The sequence below is a fragment of the Cariama cristata genome, unplaced genomic scaffold (genome assembly GCF_000690535.1).
Source record: "Cariama cristata isolate BGI_N322 unplaced genomic scaffold, ASM69053v1 scaffold10243, whole genome shotgun sequence".
Classification (NCBI taxonomy): Eukaryota; Metazoa; Chordata; class Aves; order Cariamiformes; family Cariamidae; genus Cariama; species Cariama cristata.
This window is the reverse complement of record NW_009607802.1, coordinates 1-11,605: the sequence shown is the minus strand read 5'-3', so window position 1 is coordinate 11,605 and position 11,605 is coordinate 1. Positions and strand designations below refer to the sequence as shown.

Here is an 11,605-nt window from a genome sequence, read left to right as displayed (position 1 = left end):
CTAGTTCATTGCTGGTTTGATTTTTTTTTCTGTGTTGTCTTAAGAAAATTACTTCTAAATGCAGGTAATGCCCTCTTACTGGAAGCGTATCTTACCGGGGCACTCTGACGAGTAATACCTGCAGGGACACAGTTCGTTACTCTAGCGGATGAGTAGCTGTGAGGTGTCAGAGGTAAAAATTCACTGCACATGTTAGAATTGCAGTAAGGAAGCCAAGTGTTACTGTTAGTAAACAGTAGCGCGGAATCGTATGAGATTTCTCAGGTAGTGTATTGGAAGGAATCCAAGATGCTTGTTTAGGAAAAGTATCACTGAATGGACTAGAGAGTTTACTGCTCGTTAAAGCTTGAGAGGTATAAATGTGTGTTAAGATTTGTCAGTGTGTGTCATCTGAGGATTTAGCCCAAGGTCTAAAGGTATTTGTTTTGGAAAAATAAGAAAAAGCTTGTTTTCTTGAGGTAGCTCTGTGATTCATTGATGGTGCCTTCCAAAGCATTTTAAACCAAGAGATAGTTGCTGTAATCCTCCAAATTATGCATCTGTGCATTTGCCTGGGAGGCAGAAAAAGTGAGGCTTGAGCTGTTACCATGTTCTTCCCAGCTGGTATCGAACTTACTGTGCTTCATAATCTCTAGGCTGGCCCGTTTCGCTTGGTTACTTTTAATTTATATGGTAGTTGTCGTTCCCTATAGATCAAATTATTTTAAAAACAAACTTTAAAAAAGCACAACATTTCACATGCCTCTGATTCTACTGATGTATTGATCCAGCATTGCATAAAATAAATTTTGGGCAGATGTGCTGTTCTCACCTGTCTGGGTTCTTTTCTCCTGTTTGGCCAGTAACTCACTCTGCTGTTTCTTCTGTGGGATCAACTTGGTGCAGGACACTGGTCTCTGTGAGGATTCAACATCCCTCCTCTGTGTTTCCATTGACTACATTCTTATTTGCATGATTTGTGGAATTTCTTTCATCTGTGATGCTAGGTATTTTAGTAAACCTCATTTACCTTAAAAACAGATAGAACTGAAAGTAAGGAAAAAAGACTTGAGCGCAAACTTAAAACTAGTAATTAATGGGAAACATTCTGAAAGGAGGAAAATTATATGTAAGATAAAACATGATTTTCAGTTTAGTTAGTGCTGCTTTAGTAAGTCTAAACCTGCTTGTGTTGAAAGGGGAATGTCTGCCTGAACTTGCATTATATGATTAGGGTAGTTTGAGTTCTGCTTGTATCAGCTAGGGCATTTAACTTTTGTGTAACTGTCCGGTTCTGTTTTGAGTTCCAGTGAGCAAACATACAGATGAAAGGTCATCTCCAAATGCGTGTGTTGCCAACTGATGAGTTACATGTGGAAGAACTTGCAGTAATGCCTGGCACACTTGGCTGCAGGGCTGATAGTAAATGTTGCTACAGTCAGGGTCATCCCTGGAAGTCTGAAAAACTTTTCTGGCTAACTCATTTTAGACAATTCTATAACACTGTTTGAGATCTCTTATCACAAAGTGCCGCCTTAGATTAGCAGAAGTAGATTCCCTTTTCACTTGTATTTGGAAGAAGCTGCAGCTAAACAGTTGTTTCACTGGGAGTTGTAACTTGGGTTAATTTTTTTCTCTATCTGATTGTGGCTGTCTCTTGCACATGTGAGTTAAGTTACTGTAAATTCTTGGAATGCCACTGTTTCAGTATTAATTGGCTAGGAGTGATTTGCATAATGATCTTTTGTTTGGGAGTTTTTATAGAATAGGAACTTTGTTTTACCCATGCTCATTCTGGTATATTAAATTATGATGAAGTAAATGTTCAAACGGATTTGAAAGTATAAGTCTAGGCAGTCAGTTGAGACTTCAGTGTAAAATTTCACAATCCCCCAGTCACCTGCTATCTGTCTCTGCAAGCATCTGCATTTTTTTAGCTGATAGCACTGTTTCTCATGTGTGTGTCCCATGAACCCCAGATTTAACTACCAAATAACCTAATTCCTAAGTCAGGCAATGACACTGGCTGTTTTTTCGTCTGCTCCCTGCTCTGGCAGGCAAATTAAGTGCAAAAATACTTCAGACTTCCAAGGCTGCATTTCTTTGCTATTGTGTAATCTTTTCCTGATAAATATTTGATTTGCAGAGGTACAGCACTTGTAAGCCTGTGGGAATAGCCACGTGACACTGAATTTACTGTCAAAATAATGAAAACAGCAACACCGCATGTATATTTAAACAAAACTTTTTTTTGGGGGACTAGACAATTAGGTTTATACTTAACTCCTTTCTTTGTTACAGAGCAAGAATATTAATTTGTAACTGTTCTCAGCATTATCAATAGTTTCTCTGAGTATGCTTTAATTTAAAGATTTAAGTTGTTTGTTACATCTACCTTTCTGTGGTTTGCTGTGAGTTTGCCAATGTTGCTGTGAAGGAAGAAACATAGAAACTTAGTGGAGAGTCTTTGCTACCTAGATTTAACTTTGCATTCTATTAATGACAGAGTTATTTTTTAAGTTTTTTTTGTGACTTTATTTGCATGCAGGGCTGCCCACACCATCTGAGAAGAGTGGTGAACAAAGATGATCACACAGGAAGAAAACATTTTAATTCCAGTTGTGAAACTAATTGCACTCTTAATTTCCTTCTCACTTTGTTTCTTTCTCTCAATTTAATTTTTTAAGGTAGTCCTCAGACAGTTTATCAAGTTCACCTGAATCCAGGAAATTCTGACAGTAATACTTACCAGAGTATTCAGCAGATGAGAAATGCGATGGAAAAAGAGATAAAGAGCGAGAGAACAAGAGGAAATGGTAGAGAGTTAGCATTCACCCTCATGCCGTTGTATGCTCTTGGAGTGGGAGTGTTTGCAGCATACAAATTTCTTAAGGTAAGCCATAAGAAAAGCATTAAATTATTGAAATCAGAAGGAAATGTAACTGGTTGTTTCCCACGCTCCCCCCAATCCCCCCCCATTGTAAGCCCATGTATATGGTTGCCCAAAAGCCATTCCTTGCCCAGTTTGACTTTGAATGTGAGCTCCAAAGTTAAAATGTTAGCATATCTGATTCTTCCTTGTGAAGGCTTCTGACTTACCTTTGTTTAGATACTTAAAGAAGTGAGAACCTTACCCTCCCACCCCCAACCTCAAATGAGAATCTGATAACCTAAACAGTGCTGTTACCTGAGGCTGTAACTTAAGCCTCATCAGTATTTCACTTCCTTTTTGTTCTTCAGAATGAGATTTGAGTATGGGAAGGAGGTGGATGATTCCTGATAGTCTTAGATTAGCAATTAGATAGAATAGCGACTAGACCTTTTTAATTTGGCCTTCTTGTTTGGTCCTGCAGCTGCAACATAGACTTTTATCCAGCCACTTGTGCCCAAGCGTGTAGCGTTGCATGGGGTTGTTGTGACCCAAGTGCAGGACACGGCGCTGAGCCTTGTTGAACCTCATACAGTTGGTCTCGGCCCATCGATCCAGCCTGTCCAGATCCCTCTGTAGAGCCTTGCTATCCTCAAGCAGATCAATGCTCCCGCCCAAGTTGATGTTGTCTGCATACTGACTGAGGGTGCACTCAATCGCCTTGTCCGGATCATCAGTAAAGATGTTGGACAGTACTGCCCCCAAAACTGAGCCCTAGGGGATGCCACTGGTGACCGGCTCTTCCCCCACACCTCGCGGGGCTCACCCATCCAGCCAGATTTTTCACCCAGTGAAGGGTATTCCTGTCCAAGCCATGAGCTGGCAGCTTGTCCAGGAGAATGCCGTGGGAGATGGTGTCAAAGGCCTTACTAAAGTCCAGATAGACCACATCCACAGCCTTTCCCTCATCCACCAGGCGGGTCACCTGGTCACAGAAGGAGATCAGGCTGGTCGAGCAGGACTTGCCTTTTGTGAACCCATGATGGCTGGACCTGATCCCCTGATTGTCCTGCACATGCCTTGTGATCTCACTCAGGATGATCTGCTCCATTACTTTCCCTGGTACCGAGGTCAGGCTGACAGGCCTGTAGTTCCCCAGATTCTCCTTCCAGCCCTTCTTGTAGATGGGCATCACGTTGGCTAGCCTCCAGTTGTCCGGGACCTCCCCAGTTAGCCAGGACTGCTGGTAAATGATCGGGAGTGGCTTGGCGAGCTCATCTGTCAGCTCCTTCACTATCCTCAAGTGGATCCCATCCGGCCCCATAGACTTGTTCGTGTCTAGGTGGAGCAGCAGATCACTAACTGCTTCCTCCTGGATAATGGGGGGATTATTCTGTTCCCTATCCCTGTCCTCCAGCTCGGAGGACAGGCTGCCCTAGGGATAACTGGTCTGGCTATTAAAGACTGAGGCAGAGAAGGTATTTAATAACTCTGCCTTTTCCTCATCCTTGCTGGCAATGTTTCCCTCTACATCCAGTAAAGGGTGGAGATTCTCTTTGGTCCTCCTTTTGTTGTTTATGTATTTGTAAAAACATTTTTGGTTATCTTTTATGATGGTGGCCAGAGTGAGTTCCAGCTGGGCTTTTGCCTTTCTAATTTTCTTTCTCCATGCCCTGACAGCATCTTTGTACTCTTCCTGAGTTGCCTGTCCCTTCTTCCAAAGCTGGTAAACTCTTTTCTTCTTCCTGAGTTCCAGCCAAAGCTCTCTGTTCAACCAGGCTGGTGGTCTTCCCTGTTGGCTCATCTTACAGCACACTGGGACAGCCTGCTCCTCTGCCTTTAAGATTACCTCCTTGAAGAATGTCCAACCTTCCTGGACCTCTTTCCTCTTCAGAACTGTTTCCCAAGGGACTCTCTCAATCAGTGTCCTGAACAGGCCAAAGTCCGCCCTCCAGAAGTCCAAGGTAGCTGTTTTGCTGTCCCTTCTTACCTCACCAGGGATTGAAAACTTGTATCATTTCATGGTCACTATGCCTGAGATGGCCTCCAACCACCACATCTCCCACCAGTCCTTCTCTGTTTGTAAACAGCAGGCCTAGCGGGGCACCTCCCCTGGTGGGCTCACTTACTGGCTGCATGAGGAAGTTATCTTCCACACACTCCAGGAACCTGCTGGACTGTTTCCTTTCTGCTGTGTTGTATTTCCAGCGGACATCTGGTAAGTTGAAGTCCCCCACAAGAACAAGGGCCAGTGATCGTGAGGCTTCTGCCAGCTGCTTGCAGAGCACTTCATCCGCCTCTTCATCCTGGTTGGGTGGTCTGTAACAGACTCCCATCAGGATATCTGCCTTGTTGGCCTTGCCCCTGATCTTTATCCATAAGCACTTGACCTTATCATCACCGTCACTGAGTTCAAGACAAGTGAAACACTCCCTAACATAGAGCCACCTCACTGCCTCTCTTTCCTTGCCTATCCCTTCTGAAGAGCTTATAACCATTCATTGTAGCACTCCAGTCATGAGGCTCATCCCACATGATCAGTTGTTTTTTAAAAGAAATCAGTCTTGATATGTATTACTTAGAGTAAGAGATGTTGCAGCACTTGTAATGCTGAGAGTACACCTGAAATATTGTTGCTTGCCTTCAGGGGAAAAAAACCTTAAACCTGAACAGGACCTGAGACAGCACCTTCATTTCTGTAGTGCATTTGATATCATCTCCTGTATGAGAAAAATACCACAGCTTAGCAAAATGGACATAGAGGCAGACCAGTTAGGTTTTAATAATAAATTTAGTTAGGTTGTAAATAAGATGTAAACATCATAAAACCAATATTTTAGGTGTTACAACTCTTTACACTTGTGCTTGTGGGATTGAAATGTAAATATTTTTATAATAGCATGTTTATTACTTTAAGAAAGACATTTTATCTCCTAGTTAATGGTAGGAGAATGGATCCAGTAAGCTAGAAGTTTCCTTCTGTTAATTTTTGAAAACTAGAGTTGAAATAGTAGTTGCTTTCTTTTACAACTTTTGTCGGTCATATTGTCATTGCTTAAATTCAGAAGTGTTAGTTTAAGATAGGAAGAAGGCATGGCAGAAAAAAACTTTCATTAATGGAGCACATTTTTGTGGTTGCTATTTACTGTCGGTAAATTTCTAAACGCATTTTTAGTGTTAATGCACAAATAGTGATGAAGTCTTTTAACATGATTGTATTTATTAAAGATGAAGTCACATGAAGAAAGTCTCTCCAAAAAGGAAAAAAGTACAGAAGACAAGGCAAAGGAAACAGGTAAGATACCCATTCAGAATACATATGTTCACCAAAAATGTGTATTTCCTGCTGGAACAAAGCCACATATTTTCATTGATGCAATCTAGCTAAACGAGAACAATCTTTTAAGTTACTTAAGTGCAGTTAGGAACATCCTAAAAACCACTTTGTTATTCTGTATATTTGAAATACTTGTTAGGGGTTTGTTTGAAAACTCCAGATGGTAGTATTCTTTAAAACAGCTGTAGTAGTATAGTAGATTCTCTGCCTTTTCATGTCCGGTGTTTTTCTCACTTAAGACCTGTTTTCTTCACTAGAAGAGGTTGTTAAATAGGATATAATAGTCTTCAGATTAATAGGGTATTTAAAAAGGATATAATGGTCTGCTTTAGAATTGAACTGTATTGATAGTGGAACAGTATCGATAAACAGTTACAGAGACACTTGAATTTCTAGGCTAAATTAGAGACCTGTCAAAAACATTAAGTGTTTATAGAAGAGACAGAATAAATTATACCATCTTTTTCTTCACGATACAGAGTACTCTTGACTGTTTGATTCAGTTTATCCTGCACACGCCAAGAAGTGGGCTTTCCTTTGGAGAAGAAGTTACAGCACAGCAAAGCTGAGCTGTTTTCATACTTTTTTTTTTTACCCCTTTTATAGACACATTTTTAGTTAATTAAACAACTGGCAGCCTCTTTTTGTGTCGCTGTACACCAGATCTGTGATCAGGTTCAGCAATGACTGGCTATGCTGCCTACTCGCTGTCTTTGCGTGTTGCATTCTTCTTTCTTCAAAGTTTAGTAGTATAGGAGGAGTTACTCCTCTCAACTCTAGTGCACTATGTTGAATATATTTGTGAGGTGTGAGTGCGCAAATTCATGACAGTATCTTAAGTATAAATACACTACTTAGGAAGGCTGGGAACTGCATAGTTTTTGAGGCTGGGAAGGTGAGAGCCAATTCTTGCTCAGTTTCTATATTTGTGTCCTCTGAGAGCTGTTTGAGGTTATTGGATGAGAAGGATTTCAGGTCACACATAGTAAGGTTTCTGTTCTTACCCCCACCGCTCCTCTTACATATTCTAGAGTTTTACAGAGGAAAAACTCCTGGTTTTGAATGTGGCCAACCAAAAATGTAAATTAATAATCTTTTGGTATTGTAAATGTATTTCTTACAATGTTCCCTCTCTCTTGGCCTGCCCCCCTGCCTCCCTCTTTTTTTTTTTTTTTCTTTTTCTTTTGTCGTTTGTTAGAGCATCAGCTTTTAGAACTGGAACAGCATCTAGCACAGACAGAGAAAATGTTAAATTCTTTATTGACTCAGTTGGATCCACTGTCAAACTGGTGAGTATTTCTAAAACATCTCAGTTAGTATTGCTTTCTGTAGATTGAAATTCTCCAAAATGTTAACAAAGAATTCTTAAAATGTTCCTTTTATATAGGTAGGGAACAGTGTTTAGGAACCTTCTTTAATTACTTATTTTTTCTGTAGCCTTCTGCAGGTAATACCTCTTCTGCAGTTTTCGACCTTTTCCACAGACACACCTGTCTCTTGTTAACCAAACATAAATGCAAAAGCTCAGGCTTACGATCACATTACTGTGGCTTAACAAGTTAAACTTTAATACTGACTGAGGAGACACACATTGTGTGTGTTTCGGGGAAATACAACTTCTCTGTTCTAGTGTAACAAGAATAAGTAATATAACCTCCTTGTAGTTTTACAGATGTTCTTTTCTTAAGAAGCTCAGGCCTTACTCATCTGCTAGAAATAAAAATATCCATGCAGTCCATTTTGTGTGGGCTGACATCCTTCATGAAGCCTAGTTTAAAACATGCAGAATTTCATGATTGTTCTTTTAGTGTACTTCTGAACTTAATAAGTGCTGAAACTATTTCACTGATCAATTTGCCTAACAAATTTCTAGTAGTGATGGGGAAAAGAGAGAGTAAACAAAGTCTGAAATAAATGAGAAAAGCCTCTAAACTGTAAAGTTCTTTATTAGGCATTGTTGTACTAAAACCAAAATTACTTTGGATAATTGTTTCTTTCAGTAATCACTACTTGGCCTTGGTCATTGAGGCTCCAAATGTTAGAATTCAGTGACTAGATAATTCAGTAGGTGTATGTGATGGGCTCCACACTTCTCCAGAGACAGTTCTCAAAGAAAAGCTTGAGCTATGTATGTTACTAACTTAACTATGGTATTTATCCACAGAAGGAAATACTGCAATCTTGTGCATTATTATCAAGCACTCATTTCCAAGGTAATCTTTCAGCTGTTGACATCTGTCTTTTTTTTCCTAGTGTTAATGCTTTAGCTTGTGAGCAGAAAGATGAAATAATGACACAGCTCCAATCAATTAGACGACTGATGAAGGAAAGTGGATTGGATAAATCAGAAAACAAGATGAAAGGTACTTTGATTTCCAGCAGGATAGGTAACGAAGTAGTTTATATTTTAAAAGAATAAACAGGTCTTACTATAATAATGTTCAGCTCCTGCATGTTAGGTAATGTGTGTGGAATTAATTTTATTCTGAAGGGGACCATTCTTCCTGTTTGAGGTATATCTAATTTCAAATTTTTGATACGTCATGATTTATTTTTTTAAGAGCTAAAAGACATTGAACTAGGATAGATCACACAGTCACATTCTGCTTTGTTAAAATGGGCTTCTTGAATGTGAGTTCCTAAGCAGTCTGTTAGTATTGGAGTGACTTTAGCCTGAGGATTTCCAGATGGGGACCTTTGAGGCTATGGGCAACGCTTGCATAATATGCTAAACAGCAAATTGTATATTAGTTTCAACTGGAGACTTCCAAGGGGTGCATAGCAGTCCAAGAGAAATCTTAAATGTTAAGAACAGTTCACTAGAAATTTGGGGAATTTTTGCATTAGTTGAGTCATAATAAAAGAGAGGAAACAAATAAAAGAGAAATATTCTACGTCTAAACTGGACCTGAAATTTGGAGCCTTTCTAGTAATTTAAACTTTCATTTTGATTTTTTTTTTGGTGAATTATAAGATATCAGCCACATTTGTAATGAGAAACTTGAAGATCTCATTCAGTCGTTTGCTGAACATCCTCAAGAGAAAGAAATGGATGACAGAGAAGATGACAGTAGTGAAGATTTACTTGAGGATATTGATAATGATTACAGAATAGAAGATCATGAATTATATGGTGAATGTGAAGTCCATCAGTTTGAACCTGATGTGGTAGAAGACCAAGAAATGATAAACAAAGATGCCATTGAATCAGAAGAGATGGGATTGAGGAGACGTAATAGATGTGAATGAAATCTACATATGCAACAGTTTCAAAAGCTTATGAATTTTTTTTATAATGTTGTCTGCACTTTAAACTGTTTTGAATGAAGTTATGTGCACTGCTATATGCTTTAAAAAGAGGGTTGAAATACTGCCTGTGTTCATATCTATGACTGTTCTGTAACTGACTTCAGTGGAGGCGGATTTTTACTCAGGATGTTTACATATTTTTTTTCTATTTATTTTTTCCTATAAAAATATTTCTGTACTCTGTATATAATGCACTGTAATTATATCTGATGCTTCACTAAAATATTAGAATATCTTGTAATTAAGACTATAAAGGATAGATGTTTCATAAATGTTTTGCAACTAGTAAGCATGGTGCCACTTGAACTGTGACCTTCTTGAGTTCATTAAAGAGCATGCACTGATGAATTTAGCTCTTTGTGGAAAACTTTTCTCTTAGGGGGAAATGAAAAGCAGTATGGGTTAAGTCTTAGAGATGCATTCATAGTCAAGTTTTTTTATTTGGAGAAAGAAATTTAGCCACAGACACTGTTTTAAAATAATTATGTCTGAGTTTGCTGTCTCCTCAAGGGTGATGTGTGGTTTTATATGTCAATTTAAACCTTAATGCATTACACTGGATCACTTAATTTCTTCCCCACCTGTCACTGGTTAAACTCAGCAGCTGCCTAATAATTGACTGATAACGATTAGTACTATATCCCTGTTCCATATTTGTTTCAACACAATAGAATCTGAGCTTTTGATTCATTGTAATACACTTTTTCTTATATCAGTATTAACACATGTATTGCTATGTATCATTCCAGAACTGTGGGGCTTGGGGAGTTCTTTTTTCAGTACATTATGCTAACTTGTTAAGGGTTTTTTTAAGTCAGTGCTAAGAAAAAAATTTTTTTTTTGTCCATAGACAAAAGTATTTTAATTTTTGTCCATACCTTTATTTTTCTGCTAATTTTTTGTTCACTTAATGCACATGCCTATGGAACTGCCACCCCTTAATGACAGGAATTACATTAGAGGTAGGTCTGACAGTACAATGCTGTTAAATTTTCTATTTTATAAATGCATAGCTTTTAAGTAGGCCAGTTATAACGCCTGAACTCTTTTGCCATCTTTATTCTTACAGGAAAATAACGTGGATTTGTTTTTATGGAGGAAATGTACTGTAGTTAAAGGGACCAAATCTATTACTGTGTCACTCGCTGAAGCGGAATGAATTGTTCATTCTTGTGTAGAAACATGGTACGTCTTTGGTTCTAAAAATGGATCACATAGGCTTGGAAGTAGCAGCATCCAGAAATACATCCTTAGCATCGCTGTATTAGTAGTTTTGTACTAAGTGAGATTTTACTGAACTTTGGAAAACCGATTGACCAAAAAGCCAGGGTTTCTCAAGAGGTGACAGATGTTTTCCCCAAGACAGAACGGATGAATCGGAACTGGTACTTGGACACAATTTGGTTTTTAAAAATAAGTGATGTAGGTCTGGTCATTCAGGATAACTGGAACTGTTTAAGAAAATCATAATTGCATAGAGGCTATCCTCTAAGGTAACTAATTAGCTTCAGTTCGCTTTGATTAGACTTATTTCAAAGCCTTTGATCAGAGGGAAGGAAGGAATGGGAACCAGGTGTGCCGTGCTGCTGTAGCATTTGCTGTTTGTGGCTCCATTGCTCTGCCGTCAGAGTTGGTGCGGATGCAGGTCAGTAGCGCTGCCTTCCAGGCACTGCCCCTATTGCTGGTGACCTTCTTACCCGCGGGGTTTCACTGCCTTGGGTACTGCTTAAGTCATCAGTGCTGTGGCATTTATGTTCGCTGCTCTTTAGATGCTGCTGCTACTTGGAGGCCTTTGTCCATAAGGCTTGGAGCGATGTTGGGGTAATTGCTGTATTTCTGACCCAGGGCTACAAGCATTCACCGTGAGCCCTTTTGCTGCTATTCTGAAGTCTCTGATTTCAGCTGCCTGGTCTCGGTAAGGACACACACCTGTGCAAGGCGGAGTGCCCAGCTTTCCCGGGAGGTGGCCGCCGGGGCACGGTTGGCGGGTGAGCGCAGGGAGGGATGATGAGGCCCCGCACCCCGAGCAGGGTCTTTCCTCAGGAGGAAGAGGGAATTCCTCTTCCCGGCTCAGCTGAGCTGGAATCTTGCGACACTTCCGTGCGAAGCTC

At 39.7% G+C, this 11,605-nt stretch overlaps 1 protein-coding gene across 1 annotated transcript; it reads left to right on the top strand.

The window, feature by feature from the left end:
• Nucleotides 1–2,670: 2,670 nt before the first annotated feature.
• Nucleotides 2,671–9,563, top strand: CCDC107 (coiled-coil domain containing 107). Its single transcript, XM_009696880.1, has 5 exons — nucleotides 2,671–2,872; nucleotides 6,077–6,143; nucleotides 7,384–7,474; nucleotides 8,439–8,548; nucleotides 9,160–9,563. The coding sequence occupies exons 1-5, from the start codon at nucleotides 2,744–2,746 to the stop codon at nucleotides 9,432–9,434; spliced, it is 672 nt and encodes a 223-aa protein (XP_009695182.1). The 5' UTR covers nucleotides 2,671–2,743; the 3' UTR covers nucleotides 9,435–9,563.
• The last annotated feature ends 2,042 nt before the right edge of the window (nucleotides 9,564–11,605 follow it).